Raw genomic sequence first — 24657 nt, forward strand, 5'->3', positions numbered from 1 at the left:
CCTGAAACACCACGATATAGATTCTCAGAAAACAATACCATTCCACAATTAACCTTGTTTAATGCCAAAGCGACGTCACCGTTTTCGTCATCGTGAAAAATTGCCAAGGTGAACGACCTTGGACATTCAAGTCTATGAGGTGTCAGTGTTTTCTTCACGTTGTACTTAGAAGGATAGATCCGAATGTCACTAACTTACCGCCCATGAAAGAATCTTTGTTTGCTGTTCTCAAGACTGGTCCGGATGGAGCTGCGAAGCTGTCAGTCCCAGACCAAGACAGCAACTGAGATGTGACACTGACCAAGGATTGGTACGTTGATACCAATTTGACCGACGTTTACTGACCGCTGGAATATTTGAGACTTCACAGGACTGTTTGTGAATAAAGTGCACCCGTTCCCATCTTCGACAGTCAGCATGATATACCACGACAAAATCAGGAGAAAACCGCCTACATCGATTCGTGTTGATCAACTCGATCGCCTCTTCCAAGGACTCTACCTCCATGCAGCACAAAACAGGGCCGAAGATCTCTTCCTGGTAACATGACATGTACGGCTTCACGTCGGTCAGGATAGTGGGGCCTACGAAATTGCCCTCTGGATACTCGGGCACGCTATAGTTGCGACCGTCGAGGACTACTTTCGCGCCCTCCTTCTCTGCAGTGGTGATGATCTCCTCAACGCGCTTCTTTGACTCTGTGGAGATGAGCGGGCCGATTTCAACCCCCGGGTCAAGCCCGCATCCAATAACAAGCGATTGTGCGAGCTTTACCAGGTCATCAAGCCAGTCCTTGGTCGATCCCACCAAGATGACGACACTCAAGGCCATGCAGCGCTGACCAGCAGCGCCAAATGCGCTTCCCGCAATGGCATATAAAGACTTCATCTTGGACGCATCGTCAAGTACCACGCCGTGGTTCTTGCCGTTACATTCGGCTTGGATACGCTTGCGCGTTGCCCGAGCATGCTCGGTGATGCGCTCGCCGGCAATGTCGGAGCCAACGAAGCTGATAGCTTGAATGCTTGGTTGAGCGAGAAGAGCATTGACCACGCCAGAGCCACCGTTGACGACGTTGAACACTCCCGGTGGGAATCCAGCTCGGAGGAAGCAGTCGGCCAGTGCTTGCGACACCGACGGTGTTCTCTCAGACGGCTTGAGAATCACAGTGTTGCCAGCGAGAATTGCATAGGGTATTGACCAAAGAGGGACAAGGAACGGGAAGTTGAAGGGGGTTATGGATAGGCAGACGCCCTTATGGGTGTGTCTGGTCAGCAAAATGAGCGTGAGGCATGTGCTGGGGGAGAGAGCTTACTAGAGGCTCGTTGACGGTATGTATCTCCGACGACTGATTAACATGGTGGCTTCCACCGATGTCATTAGACACAGAGCATGCTGTTTCTATCGCGTCCAGTCCTCGCTCAAACTCTGCGTCCGCATCAGACAGAGTCTTTCCCACCTCGACGCACAGATAATGTCTCTGAGAAGCCAAGTTAGCGAAACTCCAATACGATCGAACAGGCCTGTGGGAAGAACTACAATTTGAGCAGAATTTTGCTTCAGAACATGAAGCAGACTTATCATCTTACTTCTCCTCTTCAGTAAGGATATCGATGCCCAAGAGTGTTGGGCAGCTGCGGCAGCCATCACAGCGCTCTGAATCTCGGCACTTGTTGACTCAGGGACCCTTGTTATGAAGCTCTGTGATGCCTTTGGCAAGTCAGACCCGAACGCCTAACGCTGGCATTCCATACGATCATCATTACTCACAGGATCATGGACTTTCGTCCAAGTCCGCGACTTAGATAACACAAATTCATTGCTGATGAAGTTGTAAGTGACTCCTTTGGCGAGTACCACGTCGCTGTAACTCGACTCTGCAAGGGCATGATGCTATCACCTCAGCCGTCCGTTAGCAAAACATACTTTGTTCTCGTTCGCAGTGTAATATAGATGATAAATGCAAGAGCAAATGCAATACAGGGTGGCTGAACTACTTGCATCTGTCCTTGATCTCTTTCGCGATGATTCTGGTTTGATAAGTCAGCAACTGCCTGACTGAAGACAATCAATGGAACCGTACCCTGGTCTGAGCTCATTGATCGTGGGGTCTCCATATCTCGAAATTACCCGCTCATAACGAGATAATACAGTGCCTGAAGAACCTGATTGAAAGTGAACAGTGGCATCTTCAAATTCGGGGTTCCCAGTCTCACATCAAAAAACACCCCTCGACCAGGGTTAGAATCGTCTCCGATTCGGACCGTGACCCGAACCGGGAGTCTGGGGTCGGTCAGTCGTGGGCAATTAGTTATCCATATCTCATGTGGATATTTTCTTATCTCTTGGCCAACTATCAGACCCTCTCAATGAGGAAGAATCGTCGGGAAAGATACGATCTTGACATTGATAGTCTATAGATAACACCAGCCTGGTGCTACTCCTTATTAGGCTACGAGCATGGCACTAAGCCCAACTCCACACGCACCCCAATTCCCAATTCCCCGCGCCTCCTCGCAGGCCTTAAGTCTCACTACGTAGTCCCATAGTACCTGTCGCCAAAATCGCCGACGCCTGGCGCAATATGGCTGCCGACGGCCAACTCCATTAGTTCTCTCCAGGAAAGTGTGGGGAAAACGGACACTCACTTGGATGGTGTCAAATCTTCATCTACTGCAGCTGTGACCAACTTTATGCCGGGGAAGCATTTGTGCAGAATTGTCAATCCTTTCCTTGAAGCGACCAAGTTGACGAATATCATATTCTCCTCGCTGACCCCGGCTTCTTTCAGCACGTCTAGAGCCTTCATAGCAGACCCACCAGTTGCCAACATCGGCTCTAAGATTAGGACAGCTGAGAGGTCTGTTAGTAAGTTCAGACAGAAGGCTCTGATTTCATTTTGCTGAATGACACACTTGTTGAAGCAACGTTCTGTGGTAACTTTGAATACAAATGATGTGGCAGACTTGTGGCCTCGTCTCGTTGTATCAAAATTTTGCCAAAGCTTAATGGACCACTGCAAACAATTTTAGTTTGTGCAAAGCGCCGCGAGTGCTCGGGGCTCATACCTGTAGGCCTTGCGTAACGCATTCTCAAAACTGGAACCGGCTCGCAGGATACTGACTCCGCATACAGGCCTGCTCTGGTAGCAGCCATGATACGTGCTCCCGGTTGGCGTTGAAATACTCAACGGCTCTGAAGGCACATGATCAAGAGCTACCAGGCTTTGATCAGTACTCCCTCCGTCACGCTACAAAGTTAGACATACCAGCCATTAGCAATTGCGTTGCTACCTTTTCGAAAGCATCTACAAAGTCTGAGCATTCTGTATCGGAGCTTCGTATGCGCGTCATGCAACTAAGGAGATAGTTTCCTTGTGGTAGGATAGTGACATTATCGAAAGTGTCGAGGGTGTGATCTCCATTGAGGCTGGGCATCCTGGGAACGGGAGTGAAATCTGGAGCTTCAACTAGGGCGGTAAATGGTGTATTGATATAAAAGCCATGTGCGTAACGGCACGTCTTTGATGATTATTGTTGTGTCTATCATAACGGCCCAAAATTTAGTCTTTCCGATGGAGATGAGCTCGGTCGGTATTGTGACTGATGAAAATCGAAATACTTGTGATAACACCGTGGGCCACGGGTGAGACGGGTAGGCGAGGACAGGAACTCATTATCAGTTCGCTCTTGATAACAGGACTATAGATACCATACTTAGGCCGGGATTCTGAGATAAGCCACTAGGGAGATAAGTAGACACGAGCTTCAGCCTAGGATCCATCAAGTTTCTGGGCTATCAGAACTTATCCGTTATCAAATAGCTGTTAACTTCGAAACTCGGAGAGATTGTTTGAGTCCACTGGAAACCCGTCAGAGAGATGTCGTATTGAAACATGACACTAATCCAGATAAAATTTTTGCTGGTTCATTCAGCGTAAGCATTCAAGGCTGAGATGGCAAGGCGCACTCTTATCCGAACAAGATGCTTGGATTTATCCAAACAACGTCTGTGCAACTGGCTGATTTGAATGAAATCTGTCTTTCGTACTATTTGCTACGGGTCTATTGTGCTTCTTCATCTATACTATTGCTATTGCGATACAGTGAACAGACAAAAGCGTATCGAAACCCATCATTCGCTCAAAAAGTCGAACTATGGGAGCAGTATGACAGACTTGTACAACACACTATGATTTTTATCCTTTTTGTGCTGGGAATGCTAAACGTTACTGCACTCTTCCAGGCAGATCAATTTCTTTTTGTAGACATCTCAGCGACCTCACCGTCCTCAGTACCTATGCCCTTAGATAATGATGCTACTACTCCTGATAACAAGCAAGCTCCGGTGAGTCCCAACTATCCTCTTATTAGTATTCTGCGAGGTTTCGTGCCGGGCTATATATGGGTACGTACGATAGAATCTTGCCACTGAGCTCACTGAAAGGCGCGGCCACTACACCGGCGATCACGTTGGCAGGCTGCTCCGGCCTCAGTAGTCCTCCTTGGTTAAAGGTATCGACAAAGTTGTCGTAGATCGCAGAATCCATGCTCTCCTTGCCCTTAGACCGTATCCCCGCTTGCATGTCGGTGTCTACACGTCCAGGCTCGATAGACACGGAGATGATATCCGGCTCCTCCGCTGCGAGGTGGGTGGCGATGACGTTGACGGCGGCCTTGGATGAGCTGTACGAAGCCCATGCTACGAAGGTCAGGTTTACAGTCGCGGCTGATATCCAGATGATGCATCCCTTGCTTTTACGGAGTTGGACCAAAGCCTCTTTCGCCTGTGGCGGGTTAGCAGAGTCAACGATGGTTAATTGGCATTCACTTACAATGGCAAGCTGGCTAAAGACGTTTACGTCATATACTTGACGAAACTCGTCAACCGATACTTCGGACAGCTTTTTCGGCGCGAGGACTCCGTGATTGAGCACGAGGCCGTTGATATGCCCAAAGGACGTGATCGCAACGTCGATGATCTTGCGAGCAACCTGTACGCGGTCAGCAGACTACATTCGTCTCGTGGGAGCGGCGGTGGAAGCTTTACACTGGCATCAGTCACGTCGCCTGCGACGTATTCCACCTGGCTCGAGTGCGACTTTTTCACGGCCTCGAGGGGCTCTTGCGATCGCGCGACGAGCACAACATTGTGGGATTGGCTGAGGAGGCGCTGGGCGATGGCCGCGCCGATTCCTTTGCTAGCGCCGGTGACGATGAAGACTTTAGGAGACATGATACAATCGCTGCTCAACCAAATTCTCCAAATACATCGGTGATTGAAGACCCAGTTCCAAATGTGCTCATCGCAAGACTAGCACAAAGTTGTAGCAATTCATTTCAGAAATTCTTGAAAATCTGACCAGGTTTACTTTGATATATTCCGAAGGCGGAGATTTGCGAGCCTCCAAATTCTGCTAGTGTCGGACATTTGCGAGCGGAGCCCTGGATTGTCTGGCTGGCGTATGGTATGACTGGAATGGAACTCAAGCTTAGTGTCATTCACATTACAAGACGGCTTGAAACGGTAGTTCCCGGCAAAGTTGGAGCCGCAGCACAGGGGGAACCATTTGGTTGAGAAGTAGTTTGCATTATGTGGCTCATCAACGATAATATGGAACGAAAAGTCATTGGTATTTTGACATAGAGTGATATGATGATCACTCGCTCTGTAGGTGAAGAGTAGTGTTGTGAAGCGGGCAAGCAGGCAGCCATACTATTCGTGATACGAACTGGGAACAGTTGAAGAATGATCAATCCGAACCGCCAACCTGGCCGTCTCAGAACGATTTGAAGCTCACTCCAGGTAGGCTGGTCTTGTATAGAAATCACCATCCGCGATTGTCTTGGCGAATTCTTCGTCGCTGTAGAGCTGTACCCGCACATCAACAAGGTCGCCACCGTGCTGCAAGAAGAACTCCCTCTGTGCGTACGGTAGATGTAGCCTCATAGTGTAATTGGGGTATGAGGGGCTCTGAAAGAAACATCATCAGTCGGACTCATCTCCCCGGCCGCCCTCATCATGGACATACCTGGTATCCTAACCCTAGCATAATCCGGTGCTCCCCGCTCGAGTTGGGCATGCCGGCATGCCAAGTCCGAATGTCGCGCACCATGATATCTCCCCTGTAGCACGCCGGCTGGATAGGCGGACGGACCTTCAGGCGGCGCTCCTTGGCCTCTGTGGTGATGGGCGGGATCGACTCGCCCACGCGCGCGACCGGGTACGGCCTGATGGACTCGGGTGTTGAGGCCACCTCCTGGTCACGGCACGTCGTCTGCGCGTGCGAGTCGAGCTAGAACTCGGTGGCGCCGTTCTCAACGCTGAAGTCGCAGAGAGGGATGTTGGCGATGAAGATGTAGGGGAATAAGGGGTGGTCAAAATTGCAGTCCTTGTGCACGGGCTGGCGCATGCCGCCTGTGTGGGCGAGGGCCGTGTTAGCTGTGAGCCAGTTCCACACGGGGCGGTGGCCGAGATAGCTTGCGGTGTGTGAGTTGGCCATATAATATTTTACGAGACGGACTGCTAGAGAGCTCACGCGTTGGCTAGCTGGAGAAGGTACGGGTTGAAGTAGACGTCCTTGCTCAGATACTCTGGGTCATTGACAGGGGGTCGCTGTAGAATATTGGCTGTGTCTGGTAGTGAGCCCCTATTGAAGACAGGACCTTCAGCGTAGTTTTGACTTACACTTGAGGCCGTGGTTATACGATTGAGATGGATCCAAGATTCTCCTGTCGGCGTCTGCACACATGTTCTTGTTGAGCTTGTTGATAGTCTCCACTGGAATGACGCCCTTCAGGACCACAAGCCCATCTTGGTTCATTGCCTCCAGAACCTCGACGAGTGTCCTAGGCGAGTACCTGCCGTTCTTGCGCTCCTCTTCAGTCAAGAAAATCTGCTTTACGTCGTCTTTAGAAGCGACAGCCATTCTGAGTGGTAGTGCGTAGGAAACTGTCTTGGGTAAAGTTGAAACACGTAGAAATGCTCCTGTGGTAAGATAAGACGCTGCGGGGTAGATCAGATCAGCAAGCCCGACATCCGCCGTTGATCCCTACCTGCACTCCGGATTGAATGGCCGGATATAGCCTTAAGAGTAGATAGATTGCCAACGAGAGGATAGATGCAGCCTTCATTCAACGAATGTTATCGTCCGGACATTCAAGGTGTTTCGCGCTGAATGCATCTACCAGTTGATCTCGAACTACACATCAGGGCCATATCTCAAGATACCGAGTCTACTACCGAGATGACAAAGGGAGGAACATCCAGGCTATGATTGCCTATATGGTCGACCATGCCCTTTCCATCCCGAGCCCCACGCCGGCTTTGGGTGTGAAGGGTGTAAATCAGGTTGGCAGGGGCATGTTCTATCTTGGCTGGCTTCTCTTCTACTCCGCTCCTGGCATCGCGTACATCTGCATTCACAACTCTTGGCGTACACACACCCCGAAACTTATCCGCGAGGTTAATCTGACGTGGGAAGAGGAGGCCTACGACTTGGCGATGGGCGAGGATGGTGCTGGTGTCACCGCGGTGGACGTCGGACCAGGGTGAACGCAGGCGTGGGGTACTGGTGCTTTGTGTGTCCGTCCTGATCAACATCCCAAATGGTAAAGACATTAAAGGTTCGTCCTGATTTGCCCTCGATCTATCTCGAACTCGATTATCTTCGACGAGATCCCTGTTTTGCAGTGGGAAGGAAGTGTGAGGGAACAGGGGGGTCCAGTCTTCCCCGCAAAGAATGGATGATTCAGGTTGAAAGGATCTCCAGACCACTCACCCGGCTTCATAACAGAGCACCGAGGACCAAAATAAGACAAGAAGATAATGGCGCCGCATCAGGCTTCCCCGGGGGAGTCATGGGAACAACCGGCATGACGAAATGGTGTAGGCACTCTCGTGCGGGTGGCAGCCTGCGTGACTCACGACTGGCCAATCACAGCGTCCGCGGGGTGGCGCAGTCATCCCAACTCGCCCAGCTCGGTATCAGCAAGGCGTTGCAGCCTGCGAGAGCTACCAAATCCTCTTCAGCTCTGCCCGTCACCTAAACTTGATCGGGCCCTGCGTGCAGGGGCTTGTGCATGAGGTCGATCAATCAGTCATGGGTCCCCGCGCCCTGGCTAGTCATTCATATACGCCCACTCGAGTCTTCTCGAACTCGCCTTGCTTTCCACACTAGCAAGACAAGACAAGACACATCTCCGCCAACCTCTATCAACCCTACACTTACCTTGTCATGCGCAACTGCGCAAAGGGCGCACTCTTGTAGAAGAATCTTCTAGTTCTGAGATCTGTCTTGAAGCTTTGACGCTCTCTAGTCACCCGCAGTACGCACACCGAGATCAACAGCAAGAAACACCTGTCCAACTCTGAAGAACAGGCACATAAAGCCCGACTTCCCACCCTCACCCAACATGGGCCTCGCACTTCGCGATCCGACCGGCACATCAGCCCTCCCGGGCCTGCTCTCAGAGCATAGGTACATCCCCGATACCCGAGGGCCGTCCAACACGGCCCGCCACCGCAACCTGCTCCAGGACCAGCAGATCAGCCGCGCCAAGTACGCCCGCTGGGCCGAGCGCCACAGCACCCACCAAGATGCTGTAGCGAGTGCCACGGGCCTGACCCGCCCGCGCAAGCTGCACCCGCACCAGATCGCCGTGCTCAACGCCTGCCAGCGCTCCAGCGCCGCCGGGAACGTGCGCATGAGGAAGCGGACCACCCGCGCCGCGCGGTCGTGGCTCGATAACGAGGACGAGGGGCGGGACCTGGCGCGCAGCCGGGTCCCGCTGCCATCGGACGGGGACCGGGCTGGCCGCCGGCGGCCGCCTTCGCTCGAGAGGCAGGAGGCGTTCGTCGATGCCGCGACCAAGAAGATGAGGCTGCCGAGTCCGGACGCTCGTCGTGCGGCCGACGAGGACGCTGACATCAAGGAGCTATACCGCATGGGGCTATTATACGATGATGAGCACCAGCGGGGGTCGGCCTTCAGCTTGGATGCCATTGTCCATGACGAGCCTGTGTATACCCTGAGCATCCGGAAGGGGAGGAAGGGGCAGAAGAGGAAGGCTGTTGAGGGTATCGATGAGGCATGGCATACGAAGTTGCCGCTGGACTTGTCGTTCGCTGCGTTCGGTGACGACGATGCGCTGGCTCAGTGGCTCATCTCCTCGAGCTATGAGAGTGCTGAGGACCAGGATGCATGGGAGGACTATCAGTCTGCCACTACGAGTGACAAGCCATTGACTATTGTTTATGAGCTCGACGATCTTCCTGCTCCTGAGCTCCTGGCTGACGACGGCAACAGCGACGAGTGCTCGGAGGACTGGGCGATGTTGCAGGAGGAGAACGATGACGGCGCGATGACACAGATGGAGGGGGGGGTAGTGCAGGCAACCGACAACCCCGACGACTGGGTTATGTTGATGTGACGACTCGCAGCAGGTCCGCAAACATTCATGAGATCTCCCGCGCGCCCTTGGGGTCTTGGACCGCATTGATGGTCGTTCCTTTCGTGGCGCCATCCGGACTGGTCCTCTTTGTACATCAAACCTAGGCGTCGGGGTGGCGTGGGTCCCGGATTTCATTTCATTCTTGTTCAATTTGATTGTCTTTATATGTGGAGATATAGGCGTGATGGACGGTTGTGTGCTCGTGTCTGTTGGATACTCGAGCTCGCTGTTAAGTCAATGTATATAGATACGGGAGGTGTTCTTTGATCGGTTTATTAGCATTTTTACTTCGTTCTTGCAAGTTTCACCTGTATCCAATGAGGCATAGTGAGCCATTTCTTAGATGTTGCTTAGCCCTGTCACGAAAGATCAGTCTGTGCATTTTCTTGTACTATCCACGCCCCCCGTCCCCCTTCCCGCGCGTCTCCTCCCCGCCATAATTCTGCTTAGATCACTGACGAGTCTTAGATCTTCTCGTCAGTCCCTAAATGTCCACTATGAGTGGACAGTGCAGTACCACATACTGTCAACCATAGTGACTCCATGGTGCAGCATTAGTGAGTGTTTCGAAAGTATTCAAGCTTTTCTCATCCTCTTATCTCTCATTTTGATATATTCTTCGTCTCTTTCTTACGCAACTACAACTTCATCTCTAAACCTAGAATGTGCCTTTTGTGCTCTATCCCGTACAGGGACATCCATTTTTATGGAACACTCATCTCAACCGTGGTCGGAAAGTCTGATCAATTCCGCTAACTGGCTATGGATGGTTGGAGGAGGAAGAAGTGAACTCGACTGTGGTGGCAGAAGGGAGGCGCGGAGGGGTTGTGTCTGGGTGGTCACTGGTGGGTTACGTCAGACCTGGACGTTTTGCGCATTGTCAACCTCGATGCATTTTCCCGCCAACCATGACAACCTGCGGGTTCGCCCTGGATCTCGGCCATCACTAAGCTCGAGCAGCAAGTAACTGGTGGAGGACATCAAATATGCCGAGGAATCACCTCGGTATTGACGGACTGTGTCTTTCAGAGCGAAGGTATTGACGGACTGTGCCTTTCAGAACGAAAGGCGTCTTCTGGAAACAATAAGGATGGGGGAGATTTCATTATGGTGCAGAAGACAGCAGGTCCCAGAACCTCTCAACCGATCAGACGAACTACTTAGCTCTCCAATCCAATCAGCTCCGTTTTTTCAAGTCCTGCTGCGCCACGCGACTGCTGGACCTGGGATTGTCCTTAGGATTTTGGTTTGCGGTGTATCAAAACTGGCCTTCCTTTCGGACTGTAGCGTGATTCTATGGCGAGTGCTAGTGAGTTGCGGGATCGTGCGCAGGTTCCGAAAGGCTCCTGTGAGGGGGGAATTCCCCGATCTCCTGTTGGCAAAAAGGTGTTGTTGCAAGAGATGGAAAAGGGTGCTGTGTTAAGTCAGGAATCAGGATTGAGGCCTAAGATGCGCCCATGCATCAGCGCTCCGGGCTGCCTGGTTCGCGCCCGAGCAGTACCTAGGCGCGGGGCCCGTATGGGTCCGAAGGCGTAACTCAGGACGAGAATTGAGAGAGTGAGCTGCGTGGTCGCGTCGTCGGTATGGAGATATCAAGATATGGAAGACAAACCGGCGCGATCATGGTAGAAGATGCCATGGTGGCCATGCTTGAGTGTTCCTCCATCCTTGACCGTGCTGTGCCTTGGTATCTAGAGTGCCTCGAACACTCAAAATGAATGGCAAATAGTTGTAAGGTCGGATACATGTACCGTTGACTCATACGCTTTGTTCTAGTATTCATTGCATCCATCTACTTCGGCTATGCTGTTACGCTTAGCTTTGAAATATGCTATGCCCGCTTGGTTGTGGAGTCATGGAATTGATGTCGTTAGAGAACTTCAAGAGACAAAGTTACTAGAGTCTTATAAACCTATGCTGAGGTCTATTTATCTGGCTTAATCCATTATCGTGTTTCCCTTCAAACCCTCCCCGGCCTTTGAAGTCGTCTGCATCGAGTGCTTGGGAGACCTTGCAAGTCGTTCAAAATGTCTGGTCCGGGAGTTTGGCTTGCGTATGGTAGGTATTGGCGGCAATGGTGGTGCCACCAGTGGTAGGGTGGAGGGTTCCTTGAAGGAGGCGATCCTGTAGGGTGGAGGTGTCGTAAACGAATTTATCGAGCATGGATTGTTCGGAGAGGGCGTGCCTGTGTTAAAGGGTGTAAGTGGGAGAATGGGTAGGTCTTGATGAGAAGACACAAAAGCCTCACAGATAAGACCCAAGGGCAAGGGTATTGCGGTGATCTGCAGGTGTCCCAGCAGTATTAGAATCAAGACCCAAACCACTGCGGCCCTTGGAGCTGGTCATCGTGGGTGTGGTAGGCCGAGAATACTATGTTGACTTGTGCAAGTGACTGTTGAAGGGTACAAGAAACGTGAGAGACTCCTGAGAAACATGCGATTCTGGGACATGAAACGAAACTTGAATTAGGAAAAGAAAAGAAAAAGGGAATGGGAAAGCACAATTTTTATAACAACTGGAAGAGTACTGCACTGCAGCATTGGGAATTAGAAGGACGAGTATGTGCGACGAAGAACGAGAAGCGCTGGTACCCACCCACCTAATATCATAGTACTGCAGTCCTTACCTATCATGTTAGGTGGATAAGTACCTATATGCGCGTAATTTTTGGGTACGCCAACATTTCCTCGGAACAGCACTTAATGAGGCATTGGCTGTCCAATCAATTCACTGACTGCCCAAATCGCAAAAGACCATCCAATACTAAGGGGTTTCTCACAGGTGTGGGCCCTTGTCTTATTACTTTCAGGCAACTCTTTTCACAATTGAGGTGAGGTATGCGGCTCAACCTGGTCCGCGGACGAAGCGCAACCTTGGAATTGACTCTAGTGGGTGGGGCCCTCACCAAATGACGGACAGTCACGATTCTAGGCGCATATGCACCTATCACCAGATAAACACCTTAACCATTCCTTCCCCTCTTTACATAATCTAGAATAGTGATGTTGCGAGTTTTGAGTTGCAGATGATGTGTCAAGAGGGATCCAAGAATGGTTGATGGATTGGTCCTCACACGCCTAAAATGATAGGCAGAGGCTGCAGTGATGATATGTTAGGTGATTGGGTACCAGTCCGTCAACCATTCTTGATCCCCCTTGTGTCAGCATGTGTGGCATGCGCATATCAAATTGTAGTCGACTTGTGTCTGCTTTGATTTGATGTGTGTCTCCAAACTTTGACTCTGTTAGAGTTTTGACGTACTTCCGTGCAATTCAACGCCTCAATTCATTGTGTGATACCACCCCGATAGAAAGAAGTTCTCGATGATTGCTCCCAGAGCTTGCGTCTATCCACCAAATCTCACCATATCCTACCACGGATTGAAGGCTGTTCCCCGAATCCGGGCAGAAAGCAGATGAGCTTCCTACATAGACGCTTATCAAGCCTCAGTTCAAGAGTACATTGCGTGCCTCACACCAGCATGGGATTTGCCAGTACGCTTAGGATGATATTTCGCAAGTTGCCCGCCTACTCAGTGAAAGCAGTGTATGCACATCCAGAGCATTTGACACGGTAAGACATCTAGACTAGCGGTTCTCCATACGAGAGGACGTTAGACGGGTCCTCGACCAGCTTTAGCCAGCCTTGAATCGACTTGGCAGAAATCTGTTGGAACCACCACCACCTCCCACTCGCTAGCTCGCGCATGCTGGCTTTCTCAGTTCCTCAGCAAACTCTGGCGTACCCTTACCATGAGAATTGGTCATCCTAAATGAAAAGACTAAATATTTCTTCGAAGACTTACAAGACGTTCTCAAGTCCGTTGACAGCTGCATGCATTTTTCACTTGAACCAATTGGACAGGATCCTTTGCGTAGGTAATCTGAATTCTTGATGGAGAAACAGTCAGCGCGATGCTCAGCTAACCCATAAGTGTTTTTCAATGTCGCTTGTGTCGTGATGCAATCGTAGAATTGAGCAGTGTCCGCCAAAGTGCGGTCACTTGATTGGGATACTGTAGTTTGAAATAAAAAAAAATGAGATTTCATCTAGCAAATGCTACGGTCACGGAGCATTCAATACACAGAGCATGTTGAGGTCTTAACACCGCCCTACTCAGGATATGACGCCCACACCAAGCGCAAGTACCATGCCAATCAGTGCCACCTTGTTGAGCCGAGCCCCTTGCCAGGGATATCAAAGGCAAAGCTGCGCACCACTCCTGTCCCAAATACATCGATTCCGTGAGAAATCGCAAGTGCCTGGATTTCCAAACATTGGCAATCTTGGCATTTTCTACCTCTTGAGCGCAGTTCCTGTGACAAGTATTCCTCACACTACCTGTGTCGTCAGGGAAAGACAAAGGTGCAATGATAAGCAGATTGCATCCCTAATATGAACGCCCAAGCCCTATAAACCAGGCTCCCAAAGTCACAGATATAAGAAGCAGAGTTATTGATAAGTACCCGGCTTTTTGTGAAGTTGTGTTTGATGTCTGTGAGGCAATCGGACCAGATTGGGTGCGAATCGGGGTGTATTCCACCTTGGAGCCTGCCGGATCGGTCACGGTATTGATAGAAGAGCTGACAGGTACATCGGAAGAAGACTTGGACCTGTCGAGCGCTGAGAGTCAAGACAGTAAGCAATCATACGACGATTGCGCCAGAGAAATCAAAGAACACACCATGACAATAGCTGTTGAAGACATCGAGTGCGCTGCTCGCAGCCGACACCGGGTCCACAGTGTTCTTTGCTGCGCAGGATGACGCAACAGCGGTACTGATGATGCTGCTGAACTTGGACGAGCTGGCGGTGCAGAAACAGTTGTAAGACGTGGTCTTCTGACCGTCGCCACAGCCGGAGCGCATGTCGCGAACGATGCCGCTCAAGGGTACCTCTGCGCACGGAGGTAGCTGTTTGTAGGCTGGCTGGCCATCTATGAAAACCCTTTGTGCGATCATGAAAGGAGTCAAGAACAAGATAAGAGAGATCTTTCGCATCTCCATGGTTTGGGGTAATCTGGATTTCACTGAGAAGGGTTGTGGGGCTGGAGAGGTCGCGTCGACCGCATTCGGCTGTGCTGCTTTCGGGCTATGCTGGACTTTGCGTGAAAGTGCGTTCTGAAATTGGATGAGTAACGGCGGCATTTATTTATGCAAAGGTAGTTGGTTATAATAGCTTCCTAATATACCCTCGAGGGGGGCAGCAGATCAGCCCGTAGGCAGTGCTAGATCATTGGAAACTGCCTAACATAAGATCATCGACAGGCAAGACTATTACCAAGTGGATTCGTCAGTTGCTATTTTTTCCCCTTGGGGGCCAGCTTGATACGGTGGCGAGGGGAATATATGCCCAAACGCGTGGACTTCATGCAAAGAAAAGCCCGAGAAGGTCCGTGACAGACCAGGCTACCAATGAAAGCGTCTCGCTAATGCCTCTAATTGAGGCTCAACCTGCCAACGCGGAGGTTCAATGTTACGCTGTGGTCAGGCAGAAGCTAGAGCTGGGATGCACAGTAGAGTTCTGCCCAATAGTTGAATTTTATCACACCACGCCATCACCTTGGCTGTCTGTAGGTGGGAAAAGGAACGAACCCAGTGGCCACGAGATTTGTATGTGTATGTGATGCGGTTGAAGTCTCAATCGCGGGCAGCAGTCAACCAGGGGTCATGATACTTAAGGGTGGTCGAAGAACATCCTTCAAAGAATTTTTCATTGAACAGTCAACTCCTTCTCCGGATACCCGCAAGTTCTACTTCCCTATAGCAAACCGCTATGATCTCACTTTCAACATGGCACAGCAGGTGGTTGCACGCGCGTTATCTGGTCTCAGTGCTGCTCTATCCCAAATTCGCCATAGATCCGAAGGCTTGCGACAGAAAGCCGAGAGCGTTCTTCCCCTACTCACGGAGCAATGGACTCGTTCCACTACGGTTGTAGCACCCAAGGACAACACGTTTCCCTCCCGTGGAACGGTTGCCCGCTCCGTCGTCGCCTTCTCCTTGTGGTTCCTTGCCGTATCGCTATTCATAATATGGCCCATGTCGCGCTCACATATGAGGGTCATAATAGCATCTGGGGTCTTCTATTGTTTAGTTGTTTTGGAAGTCCTATACCACTTGAGCAGGTATTACAGGCGGAGAGAGGGCCTCAGGCGAGACTTTTCTCCAAACAGGCTCAACACTGTTCTCTTGGTATTTGTCACGGTTGCCATCCTTCCGTGGCTCTACCTTCTTCACTGGCGGCCTCAGCAATTGGAACAGACAATCGCACTTTCTCAAGATACAGAGGTTGGTTGACTCAATTGGTGAAGATGCATTGATGCTGATCAAAAGTTCAGACATCGGCTATCTTTCCCTCATTCGCATTATTCCAGAGGGCGGATTGGACGTCTCAAGCAAATCTCAACGCCGCATCCTCGGGCAAATGTTTTCTTGACTGGTTCGATGATACGGCCCCAGATTGCAACTCGGTTTCTAGAGGAACATTTCCCTGCCGGTGTGACGGATCGTGGGGAGAGACGGTCGAAAATTTCAATTATCAGAACACCTCTTACAGAATGCTGAAATTTCTTTCCACCGGGGCATTGCTATCCGTGAGACCAACAATCACGATGATTGCTCAGGCGTTCTGGACTTGTAAGTATGATTAGCAAGTGCCCACACCACAACCACACTAATAGATGCGTTGCTTCACATGGGTAGACAACTCTGCCCAAGCTAAGCAGGACTCGTCTCGCATCCTTATCCCAAGCCTTTGGATCGCTGTATATGACCCCCATCTCACCCTAGAATATGCGTTGAAAAAGGGGTATACACGGATGATGCTCATCAATGCGAATGGGATTGTACAGATCAATCTTGGCCTACACTGGAGGCAGGACATCGGGGTGCCAGCAGCTTACGACTATGATTTAGAAGTAGTGACCATCCCTGCGACGAAATTCAGCGAATGTGACACCTCCCCAGGTTCAAATGGCATAGAGCACCCCTGCTTTACTTCCTTATACATCCAGTTTCCGACTTTTCAAAGGCAAATATCGACTCAAGTCTATTCGGCTGGATTCCTAGTAAGCACCCTAAAAGTTAGCTCGGATCATCTCCTCTTATTCAGGTTCTGACATGTTTGTGCAATCTAGGACGTGGCACAGTATGCAGGTGCATTATTCTCTTTTTTTCAACTACTAGCTTGGGTTGTATCATTTGCGGCAATCCGAGCTTAGGGGTTCTGTGTGTGGAATGATAGAGAAACGAGCAGTAGTCTTACTCTATCATCTATCCTGGGGTAGCGGGCTACATAGTATGCGGTGTTGTGTCGTCGCAACACGCCCTGAAGACAGGTGAGACGGAATATGTTTCACCCCGACACTCTGTTCATGCCAAAAGGCCGGTTTCAGCCGTGTGACTTCTTTGTGGCTCTTCAGTTGCTTAAAAATGTCGACCCCAACTGTTTGGGGTCAATACACAGAGTTGGGGTAAGTTAGTGGAATCGGTACATCTCAATCCAACCAAAGTGGCACTAAAAAGTGTAAGACCCCAAACTCGACCGTGTAGGTGGGCCGGAAATACCCCAAACAAGGCACGATTTCAGAATTTTGATGAATAATACTAGCGGAATTTGTCTGAAGGGTCCTTGCACTTTTCCCGACTTACTAAAGCCGGCGGTGTTCAAGTCAACCCCTTGCTATCTATCCCTGATAGCCGTGCCAGCCCAAAGGACTGAGGCTTGACCATGGAACCTTACCGTCTTACTGCGACCGAGATCCTTGCCCGGTTTCGAGATGGCTCGTTAACGGTGGAGAAGTATGCCGAGTCACTGCTTTCGCGGATTGACGAGCGGGATCCCGTTGTGAAAGGGTGGGAACACATTGATCGCGAATACGTTCTTGAGCAAGCTCGCGCTCTTGATCAGGTACCTATCGACAAGCGAGGTCCTCTCCACGGAGTTGCCGTGGGTGTCAAGGATATCATATACACAAAACGTAGGGTCATCGTTCGGAACAGCTCACTGGCATGATGCTGACTCGATGCTGATAGGCATGCCGACGCAGCATAATTCGGCCATTTACAAAGACTTTAACCCCGGACTTGACGCCTCCTCAATCGTAGTGCTAAAAGATGCCGGGGCCCTTATACTTGGTAAATTGCCTTTACAACTTGATTATTGCTCCTCCATTACTTACTCCAACTGGACAGGCAAAACTACGACTACGGAATTTGCTGCAACCAGCGTTGGTCCAAAGACCTGCAATCCTCATGGCCTGGATCGCACACCGGGTGGTTCGTCTTCTGGATCAGCTGCAGTTGTAAGCGACTTCCAGGCACCCCTTGCATTGGGCACTCAAACAGGTGGAAGCACGATTCGACCGGCATCGTACAATGGTGTGTTTGGCCTCAAACCGACGTGGAACTCGATCTCCCGTGAAGGTGTCAAGTTCTTTTCCATCATCTACGACACCTTGGGTATATTCGCCCGCTCTGTGGATGATCTCGAGCTTGTAGCAGATGTCTTCGGCCTGTCCGATGATGAGCCCCTCACAGACAGCTTTACTGTTAAAGGCAGCAAGTTCGCACTTGTCCGTACGCCGATGTGGTCTGATGCTGGCCCTGGGACGACAGCCGCCATGGAAAATGCAGCCAAGCTTCTGAGGGAGAATGGCGCCGAGGTCGAGGAGGTCTCGCTGCCGCCAGAGTTTGAGAAGATGAAAGAGTGGTACTGGATTGCGCTACAAGGCGAAGGAAAAACTACGTTTCTTCAAGAATACCGCACTGGCAAAGAGCACCTGCACCAGTACCTGGTGGATCAGGTCGAGAATCGTCGCAACATATCGCACGCCATGTACCTGGAGGCGTTTGACGGCATTGCTGCCCTGAGGCCGGTGATTGACAAGATTGCGAACCGATACGCTGCAATCCTCGCGCCAAGTGTGACTGATATTGCGCCGCTCGGTCGAGGCTTCACTGGGAACCAGAATTTCAACTATATGTGGACGGTAATTCTTCAAATCGCGAGCATTTGAGTGATGCACCTTGCTGACAGGGTTTCCAGGCTCTACACACCCCCGTGATCAACATTCCGGGCTTCAAAGGAGAGGCGAACATGCCTGTCGGAGTGTCATTGGTCGCAGCAAGATACCACGACAGACATCTGCTGAACGTCGCAAAAGAAGTTGCAAAGGTCTTTGGGGTGGATTGTGCGCACAAGCTCCCCTGATAAACATGAGGACTTGAAACATGACCAATAATCAAAGCGCCGCAGCATATCTCTGTTAGAACTACAGTATAGAATTAGAGCAATGAGACTACCACGATCAGTTCTTCCACCAAGGCTTGGCCTGTACGCCTGCTGACAGGATAGCGGCTTGAAAGGGTCATGACTTATCCTCGACGAGTATTCAGGATAACCATTCCCAATCAAAAGCACACCAGATTTGACATGCTCTGTATGATGTTGTTTTGGATGTGCAACGACCCGCAACGACGCAACGAGTGTAGTCATCATCGGAGCTGGCCCCATGTCGGCATCCCGCCCCCAACAAGTGGGTCCTCGGCTCCTCCACGAAAGAGAGTGAGGGGAACGCCAATGGGACCGATGAACCTAACTCAACAAAATCATTGTCTGTGCGTTATTCTAAGTAGAAAATAGGGCATTCGCCTTGCAACTCCGGCACCAAGATGTCCAAGTCATTGCTATGGCCAATGTGGCGCGTGAGTCGGCTGTGCATAGCAAGCAAGACAACGCGTCGGCTAGCGACCAGGCATGATGCGTTCTCAACCTCAAGCCCACGTCCCAGCATGGACATGCACGGCTTCACAGACACGCAGCTCACCATCCGGGAAGCCGTCACCCAGCTCTGCTCCCAGTTCCCCAACACATATTGGCAGGAGCGCGACCAGCAAGAGACAGACCCCAAGGAGTTTCACGCCTCGGTGGCAAAAGGCGGGTGGCTCGGCACGGCGCTCCCCGAGGAGCTGGGCGGATCCGGACTTGGCATTTCCGAGGCTGTCATGATGATGCAGACCATCGCCGAGAGCGGCGCTGGAATGGCGGGCGCGCAGTCCATCCACGCAAACGTATATGCGACGCAGCCGCTGGCCAAGTTTGGCACCAAGCAGCAGTTGGAGGTGACCATCCCCAACATCATATCGGGGAACTGGCGGGTATGTTTTGGCGTTACGGAGCCCAACTCAGGCTTGGACACGTTACGCTTGAAGACGATGGCGAAGAAGCAGGACGATGGGTCGTACTTGGTCACCGGCCAGAAGATCTGGATAACTTGTGCTCAAGTGGCCAACAAGATGATCCTGCTTGCCCGCACCTCGCCGCACAAGGAAAACTCTAGCTCGGGTCTCTCGCTGTTTTGCATCGACCTTGACCGCTCCCAGCCAGGGCTGGACATGCGCAAGATCAAGAAGATGGGCGGCCGAGCTGTCGACGCCAACGAGGTCTTCTTCGACAACTACCGCATCCCCGGCGACACTCTCATCGGCGAGGAAGGGAAGGGGTTCAAGATCGTTCTGCACGGCATGAATGCCGAGAGGTGTCTCCTGGCTGGCGAGGCTCTCGGTCTGGGCTACGCTGCGCTCAACAGGGCCGCTGCATATGCTCGCGAGCGCGTTGTGTTTGGCCAGCCGATCGGCAAGAACCAGGGCATAGCCCACCCGCTCGCCGATGCGTACATGTCTCTCGAGGCGGCGAAATTGGCGACGTATCACGCTGCTCGGCTCTATGACGCCAGCCAAAAGGACTCTTCGATCCGTCAGGACGCTGTAGGAGTCGCGGCGAACAGCGCCAAGTATCTGGCCGCGGAGGCTGCGTTCAAGGCGTGCGAACGGGCTGTGATGACGCATGGAGGGATGGGCTATGCAGCTGAGTACGATGTTGAGCGGTGGTTCCGAGAGTGCTTGGTTCCGCGCATCGCCCCGGTGTCGAGGGAGATGATCATGAACTACATTGGCGAGAAGGTTCTCGGACTGCCACGAAGCTATTGATAAGGATTCCAGGCACAAACGGCATGTGATCCCCTTAAATTACATGGCGCAGATCTGCATAGGTCCATGGGAAACGGTGACGCACCCGAACTACTCTCTGATGTGATTTGGGGGTGAGGACGGAGAGGGGGGATCCACCAGCCTGGTCTGGTCTGTATATAAGACATTAGTGAGGAATTTCGACATCCAGATCCGGTAGCCGCATTCCAGCGTACTTTCCGATTTGGTACCATTCCGATATGGTGTAGTGGCTAACATCCGGCACTCTCACTGCCGAGCCCGGGGTTCGATTCCCCGTATCGGAGAGTTTCTTTTTTTGCTTTTCTACGTCTTTCTTCCTAAGACGGCTCTTTTGTCTTTATTGAGACAAGTAGAAATATTGTATATGGAAATATTTATCGCGCCCAATTCCAAGGATTCGGGTGCTTAAACTGTTGTGCTCGTCGGGCGCTGACACGAAATTTGTTGGCTGTGGGGAGACGACCTTCTCGCCAACGGCAGCGCCTCAATCAGCCCGATTCACCCTTGTCGTCAACAAACCCCTGAGCGGTATGGCAATTTTTCTCACGCGCGCGGAGATGCGCCGCTCGATCTTTTGCATCGTTTCAAGGAGACTACACGTTACCAAATCATGTTCATTCCCTACAGATACTGGTCTTAACCACAGATCGCGATTTTCTACCGCGTTAACCCATCGCCCTCTTTATAAGCACATCGATGATGTCGAAAGCCTCGACTACTATCGGCCAGGAGGCTATCACCCGATTCAGATCGGCGACGTATTTTGCGCCCGGTATCGCATTGTGCACAAGCTCGGCTACGGCAGCTACTCGACCATCTGGCTAGCTAGGGACGAGAACAAGGCCCGTTATGTCGCTATCAAAGTAGGCATAGCTGAATGTGACTTGAAAGACGGCGAAGTGCTTGGTCAAATTTCTGCCTCTGCAGTCAAAGATGTAGTATTTGGCAGCAACCTGATCCCCTTGGTACTGGATCGCTTCAGCATTGACGGGCCGAACGGGACACACCCATGCCTCGTCACTGCGCCGGCAGGGTGTAGTCTTGTTGATTCATTGCAGGCCGCGGACAGTAGTCCCTTCCAACTCAATGTCGCCAGGTCTATGGCGGCCCAGCTCGCAATGGCGATCTCACATGTCCATGAGAAACGCTACGTTCACGGGGATCTTCATATGGGAAACATACTTCTCAGGTTACCGAACTATGACAGCCTTTCGCCCGAGCAACTCTACGACAAGTTCGATGCGCCGGAACCCGAGGCTGTCATCAGGGCCGACAATCAGCCGATATCGTCACCAAATATCCCTACCTACGTCTATGCCCCAACGTGGCTCGGGAGACCGAGTGACGAGATCGCCCTCGATGAGGCCAAGATCATGCTCACCGACTTCGGCACGGCATTTCAGCCCGCACTGGAAGAGAGGTTCGATTCGTACACACCTCTCCAGATGCGACCTCCTGAAATTCGATTCGAACCGACAAAGTCTTTATCATATGCATCTGACGTCTGGAGTCTTGGATGTGCGATCTGGGCGGTTCTTGGAGTAAAGTCGCTTCTTGATAGCTGGTTAATCGGGCTGGATGACGCCACGATAGACCAGATTGATTTTCTTGGACCGCTCCCAGACGAGTGGTGGGAGGCGTGGGAGCGGAGGGAGAGAGCTTTCATCAGCAATGGAGTACCTAAGGAGGGGAGGGAAGTTCGGACTCTCGATCAACGGTTTCAAGATGCGATCCAGGCGCCAAGGCAAAGAAGAGGAATGCAGGGGATGGATGAAGAAGAGAGGGATGCTCTCCTACAGATGATAAGGGACATGCTTGTTTTCAGACCGGGCGATCGCCCGAGTGCACGCCAAGTCCTGCAGACGGAGTGGATGAGGAAGTGGGCAATCCCTGAAGCTGAGAAGACATGGGGGCGAAGGTTCCCCTAAACAGCCACTCATAAGCTTCAGCTAATGATAACTCCCGGTGGATCTTTGGCAATTCTTCGCCGAGGGATGGCATCAAGTTGTCAAAGGAGTAATGGTCAAAGAAATCAAACAGTGACCAAACAAGACAAGCAGGTCGATGTTGGTGATTTGGACATAGTCTATTCCACCTGAAGCGAACTCCATAGCATTACTACATAATCCCATCTTTAATCATCCCAAGTTCATTTACCATATCAGAATCGTGATGCCATGCGCCGTGACCATTGAACGCCTCAATGCCGATCCAGACTGAAAGCAATCATGTATCTCCAGTTGCGAAACGCCGATGACTCAATCCCCGGGCCACCAAAGACACGTAAATGCGAGAAACCTGCGCCGCCAAATCGCTATTACTCCCCCATTCCTCCTACCCGAGCACCCGCACCCTCAGGCTCACGTCAGCCTCTTGTTCGCAAAGCCGAGGCGCTTGTTGCCATAGTCAAAGACGACGAACTGCGCCTTGAGCGCGATGTCGCCAAAGATGGCGAACGAGAAGCCGCCGGAGCTCTGGATGCCGCCGAAGCAGTGCGTGGCGTTGATCTGGCCGTAGTTCATGTACCGGCCCGGGATGAAGCCGCGGTAGGAGCCCTGGCCGAAGCGGAAGTCGGGCAGGAAGGAGCCGCAGGGGAAGACGACGGCGCCCCAGTAGCTGTCGAAGCCGGCGCCACGGACCTGCGCGTAGTAGGCGTTCCTGATGCTGTCGGGCAGCAGCAGCAGCGAGGTGCCCGTGTCGGCGATGGCCGGGAAGATGAGGCTATTGAACCGGCCGCCCGAGCCGATCTGGAACCCGGTCACGTAGAATTGCCAGTAGATGGAGTTCTGGTCGATCCCGCCCCAGCTGATGGCCCCCGTGTACTCGAAGCCGGCGACGTAGCCGAAATTGTAGTTGCCCGGCGTGCCGTGCTTGAGGTTGGCGGTGAAGACGGGCGAGGCGAGGCTGCGGGCGATGTTGTCCATGAAGGTGTTCTGCTGGCGCGGGCTGATGGTGTTGCCCTTCTTGAAGCCCAGGCCGAGCAGGCCGGGGATGTTGGGGTCGTTGGTGAAGGAGGCGGAGATGGAGGTGGCGGAGCCGATGGCCTGGCGGGCGTACGAGGCGGAGCCGATGGCCATGCGCTCGTAGTAGACGTTGCCGCGGGCGCCGGAGCCGTCGCCGTAGCCGATGTGCCAGGAGAAGCCGTTGAGCCTGGTCGCCGACCTCGACTTGCGGAGGTCGTAGACCTGCTGGCCCTTGACCTGGCTTGACGGGGTCTCGTTGGTGATCATCCAGCTGGGGTGTGTTAGCCTGATAGTCAAGATGAGGGGCGAGGCAATGTTTGAACTTACACATCTGCTGAGCCAGTGTCGAGGTCGAGGTTGATTGTTTGTGCAGGAATGCCGAGCTGGACGGGGATGAGGTAGGCGTAGTCGCTGTTACCAGGCGAGTATGCCACTGCTGTCCCCCACATGTTGCCTCCTATAACGGACATGCCGTATTAGTCACCGGTCGACACAAGGGCGGTAACGTCCCGGAGGCAGTGAAACTACTTACTCTTTTGCTGCTTTTCTTGGACCTGGACGTTAATCTTGACGGCCAGCTTGATGTCGTTGGGTATCGTAGCGTTGTACTTGGCGTAGGCATGCATGAGGGCCTCGAGGCCGGAAGGTTGTACAAAGCCCTCATTTCTGACCTGCTTGACGGTGAAGGCATCACTCTCGTGAGCCTCGGGATGGGCATCCCTGACGACCAATGGGATGAGGGGTTCTGATGCCGAGGTGTCTGGCGTGGGTGCTGCTAGTGCGTGCTGTGAGGCTATCGCCACCGAGAGAAGGAGGGTAGCAAAGGACCGCATTCTCGAGTGTGAATGACGGCAAAGGTGGGACAAGAGGGTCAGTCCGTGTTGGGAGTTCTCTGGCAGAGCGATCGATATGCAATATCCTATACTGAGCCTAGGCAGAACTGGACAGTCGACGTCGTTACTGAGTAAGGAGTGGACGGTTGACTTTGTCTGTCAACTTTCTATTGCCAAAATGAAGTAATGAATGGAAAGGAGGACCACCACTTGATGGACAGCAGGCAGAATCCTCCAAAGATAAAGACACAAAAAGGAACGGCTGGGCAGTCTAAAGCTGCAGAGAGAATGGGGAGGCGTTTGGGGAGGCGGCGGGACGGTGCTGGCCATTTCATCTATATAACCTCCTCTGGAAATGCAGCGAGCAGACGGCATGACGCGGTGGTTGCTCCAGCGG

At 52.0% G+C, this 24657-nt stretch overlaps 9 protein-coding genes across 9 annotated transcripts; 4 read left to right on the plus strand and 5 right to left on the minus strand.

The window, feature by feature from the left end:
- Positions 1–132: 132 nt before the first annotated feature.
- Positions 133–3437, minus strand: E0L32_006958 (uncharacterized protein; the record flags this gene model as incomplete). The annotated part of the gene is made up of 9 exons (XM_031141648.1): positions 133–152; positions 199–249; positions 456–1254; positions 1316–1535; positions 1590–1634; positions 2649–2853; positions 2916–3016; positions 3069–3216; positions 3269–3437. The coding sequence occupies 9 exons, from the start codon at positions 3435–3437 to the stop codon at positions 133–135; spliced, it is 1758 nt and encodes a 585-aa protein (XP_030994022.1).
- An 884-nt stretch (positions 3438–4321) lies between these two features.
- E0L32_006959 (uncharacterized protein) lies at positions 4322–6928 on the minus strand (the record flags this gene model as incomplete). The annotated part of the gene is made up of 9 exons (XM_031141649.1): positions 4322–4358; positions 4416–4786; positions 4835–4993; positions 5050–5313; positions 5878–5973; positions 6032–6277; positions 6323–6479; positions 6539–6629; positions 6688–6928. The coding sequence occupies 9 exons, from the start codon at positions 6926–6928 to the stop codon at positions 4322–4324; spliced, it is 1662 nt and encodes a 553-aa protein (XP_030994023.1).
- Positions 6929–8414: 1486 nt separating this feature from the next.
- Positions 8415–9431, plus strand: E0L32_006960 (uncharacterized protein; the record flags this gene model as incomplete). Its single annotated transcript, XM_031141650.1, has 1 exon — positions 8415–9431. The coding sequence occupies one exon, from the start codon at positions 8415–8417 to the stop codon at positions 9429–9431; it is 1017 nt and encodes a 338-aa protein (XP_030994024.1).
- A 2043-nt stretch (positions 9432–11474) lies between these two features.
- E0L32_006961 (uncharacterized protein) lies at positions 11475–11798 on the minus strand (the record flags this gene model as incomplete). The annotated part of the gene is made up of 2 exons (XM_031141651.1): positions 11475–11637; positions 11701–11798. The coding sequence occupies 2 exons, from the start codon at positions 11796–11798 to the stop codon at positions 11475–11477; spliced, it is 261 nt and encodes an 86-aa protein (XP_030994025.1).
- Positions 11799–14098: 2300 nt separating this feature from the next.
- On the minus strand, positions 14099–14458 carry E0L32_006962 (uncharacterized protein; the record flags this gene model as incomplete). Its single annotated transcript, XM_031141652.1, has 1 exon — positions 14099–14458. The coding sequence occupies one exon, from the start codon at positions 14456–14458 to the stop codon at positions 14099–14101; it is 360 nt and encodes a 119-aa protein (XP_030994026.1).
- Positions 14459–17183: 2725 nt separating this feature from the next.
- On the plus strand, positions 17184–18665 carry E0L32_006963 (uncharacterized protein; the record flags this gene model as incomplete). The annotated part of the gene is made up of 4 exons (XM_031141653.1): positions 17184–17433; positions 17489–17590; positions 17648–18444; positions 18501–18665. 4 exons carry the CDS (start codon positions 17184–17186, stop codon positions 18663–18665), a joined length of 1314 nt encoding a protein of 437 aa, XP_030994027.1.
- A 581-nt stretch (positions 18666–19246) lies between these two features.
- On the plus strand, positions 19247–20443 carry E0L32_006964 (uncharacterized protein; the record flags this gene model as incomplete). The annotated part of the gene is made up of 1 exon (XM_031141654.1): positions 19247–20443. The coding sequence occupies one exon, from the start codon at positions 19247–19249 to the stop codon at positions 20441–20443; it is 1197 nt and encodes a 398-aa protein (XP_030994028.1).
- Positions 20444–21021: 578 nt separating this feature from the next.
- E0L32_006965 (uncharacterized protein) lies at positions 21022–22392 on the plus strand (the record flags this gene model as incomplete). Its single annotated transcript, XM_031141655.1, has 1 exon — positions 21022–22392. The coding sequence occupies one exon, from the start codon at positions 21022–21024 to the stop codon at positions 22390–22392; it is 1371 nt and encodes a 456-aa protein (XP_030994029.1).
- A 432-nt stretch (positions 22393–22824) lies between these two features.
- On the minus strand, positions 22825–24260 carry E0L32_006966 (uncharacterized protein; the record flags this gene model as incomplete). Its single annotated transcript, XM_031141657.1, has 3 exons — positions 22825–23698; positions 23755–23884; positions 23960–24260. 3 exons carry the CDS (start codon positions 24258–24260, stop codon positions 22825–22827), a joined length of 1305 nt encoding a protein of 434 aa, XP_030994030.1.
- Between the last annotated feature and the right edge of the window lie 397 nt (positions 24261–24657).

This window comes from Thyridium curvatum, assembly GCF_004353045.1.
Source record: "Thyridium curvatum strain D216 chromosome Unknown NODE_41_length_360454_cov_79.457556, whole genome shotgun sequence".
In the NCBI taxonomy this organism is placed as follows: domain Eukaryota; kingdom Fungi; phylum Ascomycota; class Sordariomycetes; order Thyridiales; family Thyridiaceae; genus Thyridium; species Thyridium curvatum.